Source organism: Nerophis lumbriciformis, linkage group LG31, assembly GCF_033978685.3.
Source record: "Nerophis lumbriciformis linkage group LG31, RoL_Nlum_v2.1, whole genome shotgun sequence".
Lineage (NCBI taxonomy): Eukaryota > Metazoa > Chordata > Actinopteri > Syngnathiformes > Syngnathidae > Nerophis > Nerophis lumbriciformis.
The window spans coordinates 12,300,001-12,320,047 of NC_084578.2; the positions used below are offsets into that span (position 1 = coordinate 12,300,001).

General features: G+C 39.6%; 1 protein-coding gene across 8 annotated transcripts in view; it reads right to left on the reverse strand.

The window, feature by feature from the left end:
* Positions 1-20,047, reverse strand: part of LOC133574383 (PTB domain-containing engulfment adapter protein 1-like) — a 147,359-nt gene that overhangs the window by 720 nt on the left and 126,592 nt on the right. For 3 of the 8 annotated variants that reach the window (XM_061926551.1, XM_061926552.1, XM_061926553.2), the window contains exons 7-12: positions 16,975-17,091; positions 13,585-13,671; positions 13,272-13,496; positions 13,031-13,169; positions 9,225-9,319; positions 7,049-7,087 (exon numbers count right to left, since the gene is read on the reverse strand). In XM_061926551.1, coding sequence (XP_061782535.1) covers positions 7,049-7,087; positions 9,225-9,319; positions 13,031-13,169; positions 13,272-13,496; positions 13,585-13,671; positions 16,975-17,091 — 702 coding nt within the window. Of the gene's footprint in view, positions 1-6,635; positions 6,647-7,048; positions 7,088-9,224; positions 9,320-13,030; positions 13,170-13,271; positions 13,497-13,584; positions 13,672-16,974; positions 17,092-20,047 lie in introns of all 8 variants that reach the window. The other 5 variants (XM_061926555.1, XM_061926558.1, XM_061926556.1 and 2 more) reach the window with 5 other exon arrangements.

Genomic DNA, 20,047 nt, shown 5'->3' on the forward strand with positions numbered 1-20,047 from the left:
CAATTTTGTCGACATCTGGTGGCCAACATAAGTAACTGTACCATCAATTGCACTTTCAAGGCACTCAAAGCACAACAATTACTTGTATGACCCAATCCAAACAACCTTCCCTAGTCATGGTATAGGAAAAAAATTTAATCAACCAGTACACAAATTCAACAAACATGGTCACACACAACACAATCTGCACATTGAACATTGTGTGTATTATAAAAAAAAAAGTAAAATCAACATTAAAAAAAAAAAAATGTAAATGACACCTATTTAAATCCATTACAAGGGATGATGGGAAACATGCAACACACTCTCTCCACACTTATCCATGTTTGGCACGTTTTAGCTGCTTGATATTTCTTATTGGTTAAACAACTTTAAGGAGGTCGTCACAGAAGTAAACATGGTTGGAGTTGAACTTTGACATACATATATACATACATACATATATACATACATATATACATACATACATATATATATATATATATATATATATATATATATATATATATATATATATATATATATATATATATAAGAAATACTTGACTTTCAGTGAATTCTAGCTGTATATATATTTATTTTATTATATATATATATATATATATATACATATATATATATATACATATATATATATATATATATGAATAAAATAAATACTTGAATTTCAGTGTTCATTTATTTACACATATACACACACATGTATATGTATATATATATATACATATATATATATGTATATATATATATATATACATATATGTATATGTATATATATATATATATATATATATATATACTGTATGTATATATAAACATATATATTTACATATGTATATATATATATATGTATGTATCTATATACATATACATATATATGTATATATATACATATACATATATATGTATATATATATACATATATATATACCTACTGTATATATATATACATATACATACAGTATATATATATATATACATACAGTATATATATACACATATATATGTATATACATATACATGTATATATACATACAGTATATATATACATACATATATATACATATATACATATGTATGTATATATATATACATATATATATATATAAATACATATATATATAAATATATATACATATATATATGTGTATATATGCATATATTTGTATATATATATATATATATATATATATATATATAGTTATTTTGCATGTAATCCGCTTCCGCCCCCAAACAAAATATTTAAGCCCAATGCGGCCCCCCAGTCAAAAAGTTAGTGTTTGGTACGAGGACGTAAACACAACTTATTATGTCCTTGTATTGCTACTGTAAATTCTAGACAATAAAACACTAATTTTTTCTTTGGCTAATTAATGTATTTGTTTTTTCGCTGACGGCTAGTTTATAATAAAACGCATGCAAAGACATTGGAATGTTGTTATTATTTGTGCTATGGTGCCATCTGTTGGACGAGTTCACTCACTGCAGGTGCTGCTGGGTGAATGGCTCCAGTGTTTCCTGCTGCTTAAAGCTTTGAACCCGACGTACAAGTGCCGTTTGGTCTTCTAATCGTACATAACGTTTCTCGTACGGATTCTTCATTCATCACTCCAAGCAAAGTGTATATAGATAGATACATTTTGCAATGCAACTAAAACAATTCATGCCTACTAAACTGTCCCATTTGTTATATCTGTAAGAATGTTTTCATGCATATTTGTACGAGCTACTGTCACGTTTTCAAACTAGCGTCGTTTTTATTAGCTAATATGCTAACATGTGTACGAGTGTTTTTGTTAGTATTATTAATTTATTCATTTATTGTATAGTTTTTGTTTAGTTTAAATTCACCAAAACTAGGGATGTCCGATAATGGCTTTTTGCCGATATTCCGATATTGTCCAACTCTTTAATTACCGATACCGATATCAACCGATACCGATAACAACCGATACATACAGCCGTGGAATTAACACATTATTATGCCTAATTTGGAGAACCAGGTATGGTGAAGATAAGGTACTTTAAAAAAAAAATAAGATAAATAAATTAAAAACATTTTCTTGAATAAAAAAGAAAGTAAAACAATATAAAAACAGTTACATAGAAACGAGTAATTAATGAAAATTGTAAATGTAAAATATACCTTTATTAGTATTTCTTTAATATAATAACATCATTTTATGATTACGGTTCGGGTTCGGTGAATACGCATATGAAACTGGTGGGGTTCGGTACCTCCAACAAGGTTAAGAACTAGGGATGTCCGATAATGGCTTTTTGCCGATATCCGATATTGTCCAACTCTTTAATTACCGAAATCAACCGATACCGATATCAACCATTACTGATATATACAGTCGTGGAATTAACACATTATTATGCCTAATTTGGACAACCAGGTATGGTGAAGATAAGGTCCTTTTTTAAAAATATTAATAAAATAAAATAAGATAAATAAATTAAAAACATTTTCTTGAATAAAAAAGAAAGTAAAACAATATAAAAACAGTTACATAGAAACTAGTAATTAATGAAAATTAGTGAAATGAACTGTTAAAAGTTAGTAGTATTAGTGGACCAGCATCATGTTTGCTTACGGACTGTATCCCTTGCAGACTGTATTGATATATATTGATATATAATGTAGGAACCAGAATATTAACAACAGAAAGAAACAACCCTTTTGTGTGAATGAGTGTAAATGGGGGAGGGAGTTTTTTTGGGTTGGTGCACTAATTGTAAGTGTATCTTGTGTTGTTTATGTTGATTTAATTAAAAAAACCAAAACAAAACAAAACAAAAAACGATACCGATACCGATAATTAAAAAAAACGATACCGATCATTTCCGATATTACATTTTAACGCATTTATCGGCATCTCTAACCAAAACGTCACCATGGAGTCTATTTCGCTGATTGGAAAGCTAGCTTCCGCAGCTAGTGGGTCCATGACGATGACTTCTGTTTTTTTTTTATCTGCTGTTTTACTGTCGTGTTACAGGCACCGTTTGTAAACAATTAAGGTGTGTAAATAAACATTTACACACATTTACAAATAAACATTTACATTTTCTGTGTACCGTATTTTTCGGAGTATAAGTCGCACCGGCTCAAAATGCACAATAAAGAAGGAAAAAAACATATATAAGTCGCACTGGAGTATAAGTCGCATTTTTGGGGGGAAATTTATTTGATAAAAGCCAACACCAAGAATAGACATTTGAAAGGCAATTTAAAATAAATAAAGAATAGTGAACAACAGGCTGAATAAGTGTACGTTATATGAGGCATAAATAACCAACTGGTATGTTAACGTAACATATTATGGTAAGAGTCATTCAAATAACTATAACATAACGAACATGCTATACGTTTACCAAACAATCTGTCACTCCTAATCGCTAAATCCCATGAAATCTTATACGTCTAGTCTCTTACGTGAATGAGATAAATAATATTATTTGATATGTTACGCTAATGTGTTAATAATTTCACACATAAGTCGCACCCCCGGCCAAACTATGAAAAAAAACTGCGACTTATAGTCCGAAAAATAGGGTAAATAAATCATTTCACAACGTATATATCTGTGGTTTACAGTCCGGTACGGCATATATATGGGAAAATATTTTTCTCCTGTAAAAATTAAGTGGGTGCGACTTATATACCGGTGCGCTTTATAGTCAGGAAATGACCCCTTTAATGCGCCTTATAATCCGATGTGCCTTTTGTAGGAAAATAAACCAGACTAGACGCGCTCATCGGCAGTGCGCCTTATAATCCGGTGCGCCCTATGGTCCGGAAAATACGGTATATGACTAATGCTATATTTTCACTGATTAAAGGGGAACATTATCACAATTTCAGAATGGTTAAAACCACTAAAAATCAGTTCCCAGTGGCTTATTTTATTTTTCGAAGTTTTTTTCAAAATTTTACCCATCACGCAATATCTCTAAAAAAAGCTTCAAAGTGCCTGATTTTAACCATCGTTATATACACCCGTCCATTTTCCTGTGACGTCACATAGTGAAGCCAATACAAACATGGCGGAAAGAACAGCAAGCTATAGCGACATTAGCTCGGATTCAGACTCGGATTTCAGCGGCTTAAGCGATTCAACAGATTACGCATGTATTGAAACGGATGGTTGTAGTGTGGAGGCAGGTAGCGAAAACGAAATTGAAGAAGAAACTGAAGCTATTGAGCCATATCGGTTTGAACCGTATGCAAGCGAAACCGACGAAAACGACACGACAGCCAGCGACACGGGAGAAAGCGAGGACGAATTCGGCGATCGCCTTCTAACCAACGATTGGTTTGTGTTTGTTTGGCATTAAAGGAAACTAACAACTATGAACTAGGTTTGCAGCATATGAAATACATTTGGCAACAACATGCACTTTGAGAGTGCAGACAGCCCAATTTTCATCAATTAATATATTCTGTAGACATACACTCATCCGCGCTCTTTTCCTGAAAGCTGATCTGTCCAGTTTTGGAGTTGATGTCAGCAGGCCAGGGAAGCTAGGGTCGATATTCTTCTCTTGATCATCTTCGGTGGCATAAGGGACGATGTGAGCCAAGACATCCAGGGGGTTTAGCTCGCTCGTCTGCGGGAACAAACTGCCGCCATTGCTTGCCGTGCTACCGAGGTCCTTTGTCCCTGAATTGCTCACACACTCCGGCAGATTCAATGGGGGTCTGGCGGCAGATTTCTTTGACTTTATTGTTGGAAATGCATCTGCTTTGAGTGTCGCAGGATATCCACACATTCTTGCCATCTCTGTCGTAGCATAGCTTTCGTCGGTAAAGTGTGCGGAACAAACGTCCGATTTCTTGCCATTTTCGCATCTTTGGGCCACTGGTGCAACTTGAATCCGTCCCTGTTCGTGTTGTTACACCCTCCGACAACACACCGACGAGGCATGATGTCTCCAAGGTACGGAAAACAGTCGAAAAAACGGAAAATAACAGAGCTGATTTGACTCGGTGTTTGAGAAAATGGCGGATTGCTTCCCGATGCGACGTCACGTTGTGACGTCATCTCTCCGAGAGCGAATAATAGAAAGGCGTTTAATTCGCCAAAATTCATCCATTTAGAGTTCGGAAATCAAAAGCTCCAAGCTCTATACTCTCGGCAGGGTCCTTGAGGGTGCATGGGAGTTTGCCCAACCAGTCTACATGTGTTTTGTGGACTTGGAGAAGGCATTCGACCGTGTCCCTCGGGAAGTCCTGTGGGGAGTGCTCAGAGAGTATGGGGTATCGGACTGTCTGATTGTGGCGGTCCGCTCCCTGTATGATCAGTGTCAGAGCTTGGTCCGCATTGCCGGTAGTAAGTCGGACACGTTTCCAGTGAGGGTTGGACTCCGCCAAGGCTGCCCTTTGTCACCGATTCTGTTCATAATTTTTATGGACAGAATTTCTAGGCACAGTCAAGGCGTTGAGGGGATCCGGTTTGGTGGCTGCAGGATTAGGTCTCTGCTTTTTGCAGATGATGTGGTCCTGATGGCTTCATCTGACCAGGATCTTCAGCTCTCACTGGATCGGTTCGCAGCTGAGTGTGAAGCGACTGGGATGAGAATCAGCACCTCCAAGTCCGAGTCCATGGTTCTCGCCCGGAAAAGGGTGGAGTGCCATCTCCGGGTTGGGGAGGAGATCTTGCCCCAAGTGGAGGAGTTCAAGTACCTCGGGGTCTTGTTCACGAGTGAGGGAAGAGTGGATCGTGAGATCGACAGGCGGATCATTGCGGCGTCTTCAGTAATGCGGACGCTGTATCGATCCGTTGTGGTGAAAAAGGAGCTGAGCCGGAAGGCAAAGCTCTCAATTTACCGGTCGATCTATGTTCCCATCCTCACCTATGGTCATGAGCTTTGGGTTATGACCGAAAGGACAAGATCACGGGTACAAGCGGCCGAAATGAGTTTCCTCCGCCGGGTGGCGGGGCTCTCGCTTAGAGATAGGGTGAGAAGCTCTGTCATCCGGGAGGAGCTCAAAGTAAAGCCGCTGCTCCTCCACATCGAGAGGAGCCAGATGAGGTGGTTCGGGCATCTGGTCAGGATGCCACCCGAACGCCTCCCTAGGGAGGTGTTTAGGGCACGTCCGACCGGTAGGAGGCAGCGGGGAAGACCCAGGACACGTTGGGAAGACTATGTCTCCCGGCTGGCCTGGGAACGCCTCGGGGTCCCACAGGAAGAGCTGGACGAAGTGGCTGGGGAGAGGGAAGTCTGGGCTTCCCTGCTTAGGCTGCTGCCCCCGCGACCCGACCTCGGATAAGCGGAAGAAGATGGATGGATGGATGGATAGAGTTCGGAAATCGGTTAAAAAAAATTAATGGTCTTTTTTCTGCAACATCAAGGTATATATTGACGCTTACATAGGTCTGGTGATAATGTTCCCCTTTAATCACATGGGTTAACCCGTTATTTTCCACAGCCCTATTAAATGCATCTTTTCATTGTTTCCTTCTGTGATTCGATACCTCGTGTTGGGCGTTGGGGAGTTAACGATCGGTTGATGGCAGGTGCGGCTCGAACAAAAAAAGCAGGCGTTGGAAAGTCAGCAGCATGCTTACAAAACACCAAAGCAGCCCTTGCAGCATCACACAGCGCATGCAGAGAAATGTACCAACCATCTTTGACGCTGCACAGGGAGAGGACAGAAGGATAGATGGGAGAAAAGGGAAAGTGTTCAACACTGCCACCTAGTGGCACTGTGCACCATGGACGTTAGTTATACAGTGTTCAGAAGTTTAGTACTTTGACTTCAAAATAGTCAAATATTTGATCTCCTGATTTTGTAAAAATGTGTTTACTAGTTAAAAATAATAACATTGCATCTTATGTAGTATTTATTTATTTATGTACCTTTTTTATCTTTTGTTTATCTTTAATATATTTGTTAGAATGAATCTAAGTTTGCATATATTCATGTGTGTCTATATTTGTTGTGGGCACTAGGTGACAATTACCTTGGGAATTAAAGTGGGTGGGTATTGTAAGGGGTGGGGTTTACTATGTTACATATTGTAAAATGTGCAGATACCTCAACTTGCTGTTGCCATGATCCATCATACTGTACTGTCTGCAAAATTCAATAAAAATATTTGGAAAAAAAAATAAAAATAACATTAAATGCACAAAATAAGTATTCGATCCCCCTAAAAACCTGCAAAAATTTTGACCCACTCAAAATAGTTTTGTGCCCGTGAAAAACACAAATTAGTACTTTTGAGAAAATATTCAGAATTCATGGGCAAGACCTGTCAAAAGGTCATTGTAGACCATCAACAAGAAGCTCGGTGAGAAAATTGCAGTGGGTTTGTACAAACCCCGTTTCCATATGAGTTGGGAAATTGTGTTAGATGTAAATATAAACGGAATACAATGATTTGCAAATCATTTTCAACCCATATTCAGTTGAATATGCTACAAAGACAACATATTTGATGTTCAAACTGATAAACTTTTTTTTTTTTTTTGTTGCAAATAATCATTAACTTTAGAATTTGATGCCAGCAACACAAATGTTTACCTTATCCCAATAAACATCTGTTCGGTATTTTAACATAAAAGTGTTTGATTGTGAGGCGTTAAAAGCCACAAAATGCAACGGGTCCATCAGACCCACAAACGCTGGCTGAGTAACAACAATATGAACGTTGCACGGAAAATTTCTCTGCCAGTTTCTGCATCCAACAGGGATTTTTCTTTTGTGTTTCTGCACCTGCGGTTCCCACACAAGGTTGCAACACTGTTTGTCAACTCTGTCTGCTCTCATTTTCTCGCACATTTGACCCCCTGATGTTCTGTGTACCTACACTCTGTCCTCCTCCTGTCTAGGCCTGCTGTGTGTGTGTGTGTGTGTGTGTGTGTGTGTGTGTGTGTGTGTGTGTGTGTGTGTGTGTGTGTGTGTGTGTGTGTATGTGTGTGTGTGTGTGTGTGTGGTACACAGAACATAAATTTCCACACTTCTATTATGTCCGGGTCCAGTGGACCCGGACATCTTATATGTACTGTATTTTTCGGAGTCTCAGTTTGAAAAATTAATTAATTGTATCATTTTTCTTTTAATAAAAAATGAAAACGGGTCCCACAGACCCGAACACCAAACAAGGGTTAAAATAAATGTATAAATGACTGCAGAGGACACATTAGTTGAACAACCTCACCTCATCTCTCAAGCCTTTCTGATGTTGTATTGCTAAAGTCCCAGTCAGATCCCAAATCAGTGATGTCAGAGGCCAAGTCAAGTTGCAAGTCTTGGATGATATGTGCTTAGTCAAGTCGAGTCCCAAGTAGAGATGTCCGATAATATCGGACTGCCGATATTATCGGCCGATAAATGCTTTAAAATGTAATATCGGAAATTATCGGTATCAGTTTCAAAAAATTAAATTTATGACTTTTTAAAACGCAGCTGTACGGAGTGGTACACGGACGTAGGGAGAAGTACAGAGTGGCTGCGTCTCCCGGGGCAACCATTCTCCCGAATTTCTCCCGATTTCCACCCAGACAACAATATTGGGGGCGTGCCTTGAAGGCACTGCCTTTGCGTGCCGGCCCAATCACATAATATCTACGGCTTTTCACACACACAAGTGAATGCAAGGCATACTTGGTCAATAGCCATACAGGTCACACTGAGGGTGGCCGTATAAACAACTTTAACACTGTTACAAATATGCGCCACACTGTGAACCCACACCAAACAAGAATGACAAACACATTTCGGGAGAACATCCGCACCGTAACACAACATAAACACAACAGAACAAATACCCAGAATCCCTTGCAGCACTAACTCTTTCGGGACGCTACAATAAACCCTGCACCCACCTCAACCTCCTCATGCTCTCTCAGGGAGAGCATGTCCCAAATTCCAAGCTGCTGTTTTGAGGCATGTTAAAAAAAAAAAAAAATACACTTAGTGACTTCAATAATAAATATGGCAATGGCATTTTTTTTTCCATAACTTGAGTTGATTTATTTTGGAAAACCTTGTTACATTGTTTAATGCATCCAGCGGGGCATCACAACAAAATTAGGCATAATAATGTGTTAATTCCACGATCGGTTGATATCGGAATCGGTGATTAAGAGTTGGAAAATATCGGATATCGGCAAAAAAGCCATTATCGGACATCTCTAGTCCCAAGTCAACAAAATTGCGACTCTAGTCTGCCTCGAGTCCACACCTTTTGTTATCGGTATTTACTCACCTGCATTTCGTCCAACTTTGACTGAATATCAGGGGGGAAGTCAGCGGCACCACAGGTGAACGGATCGAAAGGTTCCGCGCCAAATAAGTCTTTTGCTGCGGACAGCACATCAACATCACACTGACTGTCAATGCATCCGTTCAAACATGACGTTATATTGTTAGAGGGGAGCTGCACTTTTTTGGAATTCACATTCACAAGCACATTTTTTTTAATACATTCTAAATAGTAAATAAAAGCTAGCAAAAGTCAGCTAACAATGGAGTCAACAGGAGTCGCTGTATTCCGCTTTTTCATGCAAACACCTCCATTAAGGTTTTATATACACGCTGTAAGTATATATATGTAATGTAGTAACGGGCACATTCATAATAACATATAATATGTACGTATTTTGCCCATTTTGAGCATACTGTAGCGTATTATTTTCACTGACGCATCATTTCTTTTAACAACAACACTACTAATCACGGCATAATTCATGAGAGACAACAAAGACTACTTTGGGACAAATGACGATCCAGAACCGTGTATTTTTGAGCCTGAATAACCTTAGAGGAAGATAACATTTTTAAAAATGGTATGCCCGTACAACACTTAAAACCTTTAGCATATCCGTTTGTGGAATTAAATTATGGAATGGATTAACCCCAAAAAAATCCAATCTGATTCAGTTTTAGAGACTGTATTTATTTATTTATTTATTTAAGAGACTGTTCAAACTACAAGTGTTCACAAAGTACACAGAACAAGAATTATGTTGAACACCCGAAAGGTAGAAAATGGATGGACGGATCTTTTTTTTAAATTTTTTTTTTTTGGTAGCTTTTTTTTTTAGATAAAGATTATTTATGTATTTAATATTTGTTTATTTAGTATGGTATATTATTTATTTATTTATTATGTATTCACTGTTCTATTACAGAGAACACAGAAATGGGATAAAATTGCTATGGTATGAAAAGGGGGTAGGATTAAAAAAGCTCAGCTTCTTCCTACTGGGGCGGCAACTTGAGGATTCCAGGTTCGATCCCCGCTTCCGCCATCCTAGTCCCTGCCGTTGTGTCCTTGGGCAAGACACTTTACCCACCTGCTCCCACCCACACTGGTTTTAAATGTAACTTAGATATTGGGTTTCACTATGTAAAAGTGCTTTGAGTCACTAGAGAAAAGCGCTATATAAATATAATTCACTTCACTACTCCTTTTCGGACGTGCTATAATGAAACAACTGGAAATATGTGATGCATTACATTGCATGTTCGAAATAAACTGAAACTGAACTGAAATACAAGGATGGATGATCTACAACATGGATGTCAAACCCTTTGCAGCACTAACTCTTCCGGGACGCTACAAGGTGTGTGTGTGTGGGGGGAGGTTTGGTGGTAGCGGGGGTGTATTTTGTAGCGTCCCGGAAGAGTTAGTGCTCCAAAGGATTCTGGGTATTTGTTCTGTTGTGTTTATGTTGTGTTACGGTGCGGATGTTCTCCCGAAATGTGTTTGTCATTCTTGTTTGGTGTGGGTTCACAGTGTGGCGTATATTTCTAACAGTGTTAAAGTTTTTTATACTGGCACCCTCAGTGTAACCTGTATCGCTGTTGATGAAATATGCGTTGCATTCACTCGTGTGTACATACAGATGCCGCACCTATCTTGTGACTGGGTCTGAACGACGTTAGAATGGATGAAAAGCGGACGTGACGATAGCTCGTAGAGTACGTTAAAGGCAGTGCTTTTAAGGCACGCCCCCAAGACTGTGGTCCGGGTGGACGAGATATAATGACTGAAGAACACCTTGGTTGGATAATGAAGGTTGCCTCAGCTCAAAGCCTGAGCCCCGACATTAATGAACTAGCATCCAAGACAAGATGCCAGGTATCTGGCTTGGGCACATCAGATTAGATCAGTGTGTTGCAAACTGAGCCGTTTAAAGTCCTGAATGGTTGGTTTATGCATTATTTTATTTTCAAATTTATTAGCCTGTGGAAAAAGTTAATGTTGATATTTACCTCAGAAGACTGCAAATAGAAAAGAGGCATTCAGTTTTTATTTAAATTGTATTTGATATGCCATTGATATTTTTTTATTATTATTATCATTATTTGAAACTCGATTTTGCATGTCACTATAAAGTTATATAAGCCTTGCTTGTTCAATATTCAATGCAAAACTTGTTTGGGTCCCTATTAAAAGGTTAATTTGTTCCACCTTGGCCCGCGGCTTTGTTCAGTTTTACATTTTGGCCCACTCTGTATTTGAGTTTGACACCCCTGATCTACAAGTTTTAGAAGCTGTGTTAAACACTAAGCGCCATGTAGCAATATTGCCAAGTGCTAAACAAGAAATATAAACTAGGAGCATAGTAAAACAATCCCTTACTGTACAATGTCTGCTCTCGCTGGGATGCCGACTGATGGGATGTTTATATCTTCCCGTTTAGATGAAGAATTAATCCTAATCCTAACGAAAAGTAAAAAAAAAAGTTGCTGTTTTTCTCGTCTATTTAAATTGGTTGTCCACATCCTTCTGCAATCCAGGTGAGAGCCCTTAGGGATGATGGACGGATGGGCAGCGCCTGAAGAGCTGCAGCCTGCCACCGTGACCCCCAGTCCCTCCCCTCTGTTGCTAGATATCTCGAGATGTATGTTGTAATATGTACATGTGCTTTGCTATTGAGGTTTTTCCCTACTCCAGACTGGGCCCCGTCTAGATCGTATTTTTTTTTACTCATCCTTCCCCAGCGTTGACCTTTTTCCCATCTTTTACGGGGCGCCTTGTGGCGACCCATCAGCGTTCCTGTTCTGTAACCCTGTACACTATTTGTTTGTCTAATCTTCAACAGGTTTGTGCTGAAAACAAAGTTTCGTTGTACTTGTGCAATGACAATTGTGGAGGGAGATGTTGTCAGCGCTGCCTGCAGGGGCAAAGGTCACCGCCTCTGTCCATGGTGCCGAGGACAGAGCACCGTCAGACGGGGGCGTGGCAGTGCTGATGGCGAGACACAGCTGGCAGGTGATGAGATTTCACAGGTGGTACGTGTTAATCTAATCATCTGTTGTCTTTAACAGTAAGCGGCCGGGAGCAGAGAGGGAGAGAGGATACGGACGCGACTGAAAGGTTGTTGTTAAAAACTGATGTTTATTGAGGCCTTGTTGGGACCTGCACGCTTGGCTCCTGTGCCGTGTCAGCAACTTCCACAACAATAAAGACCTAAATACCTACCTACCTAAAAATAGATTGTCTGCGTTAGCACCTATAATAACAATATTGCTAATACTTGTGTGGAAACCTCTTGCTTCAGACAGCAGCGTGCATGGTTTGATACAAGGATTTATTTTTCAATAAATGTCTCTTGCCTTGCTTTTCAGCCCTCGGGTTGTGTCTGTCTTCTCCTTCTCGCCCGAGCACATGAATGGTTTTCCCCAGAGTGCTGTCTGTCTTGTTCTTGCTCTCGCTCTTACTCAAATAATAATAATAATAATAATGGATTAGATGTTATGTCGCGCATTTCTATTATTAGATATTCTAAGCGCTTCTCCGCAGGCTTGCAGGCCACGCCCCCCCACAACTTGATTAATATGCAGGTCACCAGATGTAAATGGAGTTTTGTTGATGATTTTTGGATCTTTTTTAAAAGGCTTTATGGGTGGAATAGACAAGTTACAATTGACTCCATTGTTAGCTGACTTTTGCTAATGTTTTTTTATGTTATAGAATGCACAAAAAAATAAAAACGTTAGCAACATTTAAAAAAAAAAGTGCAGTTCCCCCCTTAAAAATGGAGCATGAAAGGAGCGTCACACCTATATTTGACGGCGGTGTGGTAGGTGGAGGTGGGGGGCAGCCGTTGCTGACTTGCGTGGGCACCAGCGGGGTGACGGGGGAAAAGGGGACCATGTCGAAAACGTCCGTGGACTGCGGTTTCATGGAGACGCTCCCTGCCTGTTTTAAAGTGTCAAACACGGTCATGGTCAGCGTGGGTATACGTTTAAATAAACACAGCAAAACGCAGGAGAGATAATAAGAGAAGCAGAAGGTGTTTACGCGGGGTCTCGGGATGCTGCATCCCTCGGGAGGTTTAGGAGGAAGGAAAGTGGGTTTGGCAGGCGGAGGAGTTAGTAGTCCGCTAGACAGGTTGGACTCTGGCGAGCTCATAGGGGTGAGCGTGACGGAAGAGATTTCCAGATAGGAGTTGATGTCGTGACACCAGAAGAGAGAAGAGGGTCTCTGCAGCATGTACGCCTCATTAACTTCATTTATATATAACGGCTGAGAGAAAGATGGCAGAGGAAGTGTATTAGTCATAGAGTGAAGCAGTGAATTGATGACATGGTTAGCCAACCACGGCCTCACTTACCGGCGGCACGTGTGCTATCATCATGTGCTCTTCCAGGTCTTGAAGTTGCTTCTTCAGGTCGCAGTTTTCGTTTTCCAGCTCTTTAATCTGCACGAGAAGACATCCAGGAGCAGTTTAACACCACAGCAAACATTAACTAACCTATTGTTAAAGTATGACTTTTTTGACAACAGAAATATTAAAACTTTGTGAACATTTCATTGTACAAATGTGCCTAATGCAGTGGTTCTTAACCTGGGTTCGATCCAACCCTAGGGGTTCGGTGAGTCGGCCTCAGGGGTTCGCGGAGGTCGAGACACGCCCGACTCATCGTGTAAACAAAAACTTCTCCCTGTCGGCGCATTATGGATACCCCCAAACAATGTTCCCTCTAATTTTCCATATGTGTGAGCAAACGCAAAAACTCCTTGAGCATTCAGTGGAGCACATGTGAGTGACGTCAGACCTGCACATGCACTGTGGCCACACCTGCAGCACACCTGTCCCAAACCTGACTAAATAACAATCAATGTTTTATTATTGTAATCAAATGACAGCAGTCATTTCCATGAGATTATTTTCTAATATAAGTGTTTTGGCCCACTTACAATGACTATAACATATTGTTTTTCATGAGCTGTGTACTAGTATTGTATGTCTGGGTGGGGGTTCTGCTTTGGTAATAATGTGTATCCCTTTCAGATATCACATTTAGTTCACTAAAACATTCACATGTTGCACAATGAGATGTAAACATGGGATCGTGTCAGATGGCAGGTGAGGCGGGGCCTCACCTGCCATCATGGAAAGAAAAAAATGTAAAAAGAAAGAAAATGAATTAAATTGTTATATGTATCCAGTGATTATACTACAAAGTTATTTTCCATTTAACTTCACCAGTTTTAGATTATTTTTATTCAAAATCGCTGAATTTTCACATTTGCCGTTCAAATACTGAGAAGAGACGGTGCGGTGATCAGCAGCCAGTTGAGGCACGTCACTCAGTTGTGCCTCAACATGGATTGCGGACTCGGCTAACTGCTGGCCTGCTGTGCATGAGACCGTATTGCTATATGAATTATACTATACATTCCCATAGTTTAGTTAGCTGAGGTATATAATGTACAGTGTATTTTGTCAACAACTGTATGTGTGTAACGTATTTTTTGTGCTGAGCAATCATAAAACTGCTGCGAAGACGCACTGGCTGAGGCTCGCAGTAATCCCGCCTCCTGGTGCCGGTTAATGCACCCCCGCCGCAGAATGCACCCCCCGACGGGAGCGCCACACCAACCAAAGCCCACACCCAAAACCTCCACGTGCAAGACCGAATCCACCCAAAAAAAGTCACTTAACAAGAAGCCAAAAAGTGCAAAAACAACAATGCTCGCGCCGGAGGAGCCGTGAACGACTGCAGGGACACAACATTAGGTACACCTGCAGACTGCAGCACGGATTTCATATTTCATTCATTCACAACTCCTCCAACACCAACACCTTAAATGTGCTTTTTGTGTGCTACAGTTTGTATGTGTAAAGTTAAAGTTAAGTTAAAGTACCAATGATTGTCACACACACACTAGGTGTGGTGAAATTTGTCCTCTGCATTTGACCCATCCCCTTGCTCACCCAATGGGAGGTGAGGGGAGCAGTGGGCAGCAGCGGCGCCACGCCCGGGAATCATTTTTGGTGATTTAACCCCCAATTCCAACCCTTGATGCTGAGTGCCAAGCAGGGAAGAATGCTGGTATGAGCTTTTAAACATAACCCGTTAACTGCTGCCAATCAAATGGTGAATAAGATACTCTTTAGGGTTCATATGTTTGTAAATCTGACTGTGATGAAGTCGGTGACTCACCAGCCATCAACCTCACCGCACGTCACTATTCCTGTAACTTTCTGTTTGTAAATTATACCTTTATTAGTATTTATTTAATATAATAACATCATTTTATGATTACGGTTCGGGTTAGGTGAATGCGCATATGAAACTGGTGGGGTTCGGTACCTCCAACAAGGTTAAGAACTAGGAGTGTCCGATAATGGTTTTTTGCTGATATCCGATATTGTCCAACTCTTTAATTACCGATATCAACCGATACCGATATCAACCGATATTAACACATTATTATGCCTAATTTGGACAACCAGGTATGGTGAAGATAAGGTCCTTTTTTTAAATATTAATAAAATAAAATAAGATAAATAAATTTAAAACATTTTCTTGAATAAAAAAGAAAGTAAAACAATATAAAAACAGTTACATAGAAACTAGTAATTCATGAAAATGAGTAAAATTAACTGTTAAAGGTTAGTACTATTAGTGGACCAGCAGCACGCACAATCATGTGTGCTTACGGACTGTATCCCTTGCAGACTGTATTGATATATATTGATATATAATGTAGGAACCACAATATTAATAACAGAAAGAAACAACCCTTTTGTATGAAATGGGGGAGGGAGGATTTTTTGGGTCGGTGCACTATAAATAAAAAAAATAAATAAAAAATGATACCGATAATTAAAAAAACGATACCGATAATTTCTGATATTGCATTTTAAATAATTTATCGACATCTCTATTAAGAACCACTGGCCTAATGATACAGTAGGCCAGTGTTTCTACTGTACTGTTATTTATTTTTCATTATTATTAAATATTTATTTATTTATTTTTAATTATTTATTTTATTGTAACTGGATCTGCGTAATGTTCCGTAACTGGCTCTGTGTACTGTTATTTTATTATTATTTTTGAGAATTTTCTTTTTCTTTTCCCCTTCTTTTATTTGTAATTGGATGTGTGTATGTTTTGTAACCGGATCTCTGTATTACTATTTTACTTGGAACTTTTGAAAAGGACCCCAGGAAGACGAGGCTGGCGTTTGTGCGTCGGCTAATGGGGATCCTCAATAAACAATAAACAATATATTAAGCAGGTATTATCAGACTTTGTCACCAAAGTTTGTGTCCATGGCAACAATTTCAAGGCTAAACAAATTAGTCTTCAACTTGATGTAAGACTTAATTACACTTTATACACAGACATTTTTCTTCCTCCTTTAATTAAGTCCCTCTACACATTTCCTTCAGAAATGACATTTTAAGTGTAATTATCCAGTTAGCTTTTCCCATCAACACCCGAGTACCCACACTAGATCTTCTTCAAGTATCATTTAATAAGCCGTCAAAAGTGTATGGGGTCTTTCATACATAACGGCTCTTAAGGCGGTTTATTTCATCAACATCCACCCACTTATGATAGCTGAGCCAAACAAGGTAACTAACGAGCTGAACTCACATTCACCAGCACCCAAGTGACACGTCATTAAAGTCCAATTAGTGGCCGGGCGCACGTCAACGTCAACAACACCCATTAACAACATCAAACACGGTGAAAGAACGTACTCGTTTCTGCAGACTTCCAATCTGCTTTCTGGTCTCCACATCTTTACCCCCCGACTCCAGGAACTTCTTGTAGGCCAAGTCAAAGGCCTGGCCGATGGTTAGCGTGATCTCTTCAGCCTGCGGCAAAACAGAAGTGATATTTAAACGAGACGCCACACAGTCGATTGAAGGCTGGCAATTAGGTGGATGAACTTGCAGGGTTCGTACACCTTTTCAAAGCACTTTTTAAGGACTTTCAGGATACATTTTTGTACAAACCCCGTTTCCATATGAGTTGGGAAATTGTGTTAGATGAAAATATAAACGGAATACAATGATTTGCAAATCATTTTCAACCCATATTCAATTGAATATGCTACAAAGACAACATATTTGATGTTCAAACTGATAAACATTTTTTTTTTTTTGCAAATAATCATTAACTTTAGAATTTGATGCCAGCAACACGTGACAAATAAGTTGGGAAAGGTGGCAATAAATACTGATAAAGTTGAGGAATGCTCATCAAACACTTATTTGGAACATCCCACAGGTGAACAGGCAAATTGGGAACAGGTGGGTGCCATGATTGGGTATAAAAGTAGATTCCATGAAATGCTCAGTCATTCACAAACAAGGATGGGGCGAGGGTCACCACTTTGTCAACAAATGCGTGAGCAAATTGTTGAACAGTTTAAGAAAAACCTTTCTCAACCAGCTATTGCAAGGAATTTAGAGATTTCACCATCTACGGTCCGTAACATCATCAAAGGGTTCAGAGAATCTGGAGAAATCACTGCACGTAAGCAGCTAAGCCCGTGACCGTCGATCCCTCAGGCTGTACTGCATCAACAAGCGACATCAGTGTGTAAAGGATATCACCACATGGGCTCAGGAACACTTCAGAAACCCACAGTCAGTAACTACAGTTGGTCGCTACATCTGTCAGTGCAAGTTAAAACTCTCCTATGCAAGGCGAAAACCGTTTATCAACAACACCCAGAAACGCCGTCGGCTTCGCTTGGCCTGAGCTCATCTAAGATGGACTGATACAAAGTGGAAAAGTGTTCTGTGGTCTGACGAGTCCACATTTCAAATTGTTTTTGGAAACTGTGGACGTCGTGTCCTCCGGACCAAAGAGGAAAAGAACCATCCGGATTGTTATAGGCGCAAAGTTGAAAAGCCAGCATCTGTGATGGTATGGGGGTGTATTAGTGCCCAAGACATGGGTAACTTACACATCTGTGAAGGCGCCATTAATGCTGAAAGGTACATACAGGTTTTGGAGCAACTTATGTTGCCATCCAAGCAACGTTACCATGGACGCCCCTGCTTATTTCAGCAAGACAATGCCAAGCCACTTGTTACATCAACGTGGCTTCATAGTAAAGGAGTGCGGGTACTAGACTGGCCTGCCTGTAGTCCAGACCTGTCTCCCATTGAAAATGTGTGGCACATTATGAAGCCTAAAATACCACAACGGAGACCCCCGGACTGTTGAACAACTTAAGCTGTACATCAAGCAAGAATGGGAAAGAATTCCACCTGAGAAGCTTAAAAAATGTGTCTCCTCAGTTCCCAAACTTTTACCGAGTGTTGTTAAAAGGAAAGGCCATGTAACACAGTGGTGAACCTGCCCTTTCCCAACTACTTTGGCACGTGTTGCAGCCATGAAATTCTAAGTTAATTATTATTTGCAAAAAAAAAAAAAAAAGTTTATGAGTTTGAACATCAAATATCTTGTCTTTGTAGTGCATTCAATTGAATATGGGTTGAAAAGGATTTGCAAATCATTGTATTCCGTTTATATTTACATCTGACACAATTTCCCAACTCATATGGAAACGGGGTTTGTACAAAAGACTGTCTCTGTAATGTGTTTTCTCTTTGTGTCATTGAATGTAGTTCACTTTTACGACACTGGAGGGGGGCATTGAACGCATCATTACATCAGCAAGCTCTGAAAGTGACGGTGAACTTCGATTTCAATTGTTTAATTGGCAGTGTGCTTCGATACAAAGTGAGTTACTTTACAGACACTTTAATATCACTTGTTGTGTGCTTAAAACTGTATTGCCACTCATTTTGTCAGTTTTATTGTAGTCTAATGGCTGTGTGGCATCAGGTCCACAAGCTAACTGCTAGCTGAACATCATACCCTGATTGGGGCCTGTTCGTAGCATTGGACATGTTTGTTAGCCCCAATTTACAATTTAGAATTATTATTGTGATGCTATTTACATTCTATTAATCATTACATTACTTAGGGTTGGGATGTTCAAATTCTTTGCATTTATGTAAACTAGGCTGACCCTATTCTGAAATCCCAAAAAGAGGACACATATATGCAGAGGTGGGTAGTAACGCGCTACATTTACTCCGTTACATCTACTTGAGTAACTTTTGGGATAAATTGTACTTCTAAGAGTAGTTTTAATGCAACATACTTTTACTTTTACTTGAGTATATTTATAGAGAAGAAACGCTACTTTTACTCTGCTACTTTTATCTACATTCAGCTCGCTACTCGCTACTAATTTTTATCGATCTGTTAATGCACGCTTTGTTTGTTTTGGTCTGTCAGACAGACCTTCATAGTGCCTGCGTTTCAACAAATACAGTCACTGGTGACGTTCACTCCGTTCCACCAATCAGATGCAGTCACTGGTGACGTTGGACCAATCAAACAGAGCCAGGCGGTCACATGACCTGACTTAAACAACTTATTGGGGTGTTACCATTTAGTGGTCAATTGTACGGAACATATACTGTACTGTGCAATCTACTAATAAAAGTTTCAATCAATCAATCAAAAGTGTGAAGGAAAAAAGACCCTTTTATTTCAACCGAACATCCCGTCAAAAGCCTAAAGACTGACTGCACAGTTCCTGTCTTCACAATAAAAGTGCCGCTCCATCGCGCCTGCGCTTTCAAAACAAGAGTCTCCGAAAGCCTGCGCAAACAAGCTAGCAAGCTACGGAGTTTGCCGCCAATGTATTTCTTGTAAAGTGTATAAAAACGAATATGGAAGCTGGACAAATAAGATGCCAAAAATCAACCACTTTCATGTGGTATTAGACAGAAAGGAGGAACT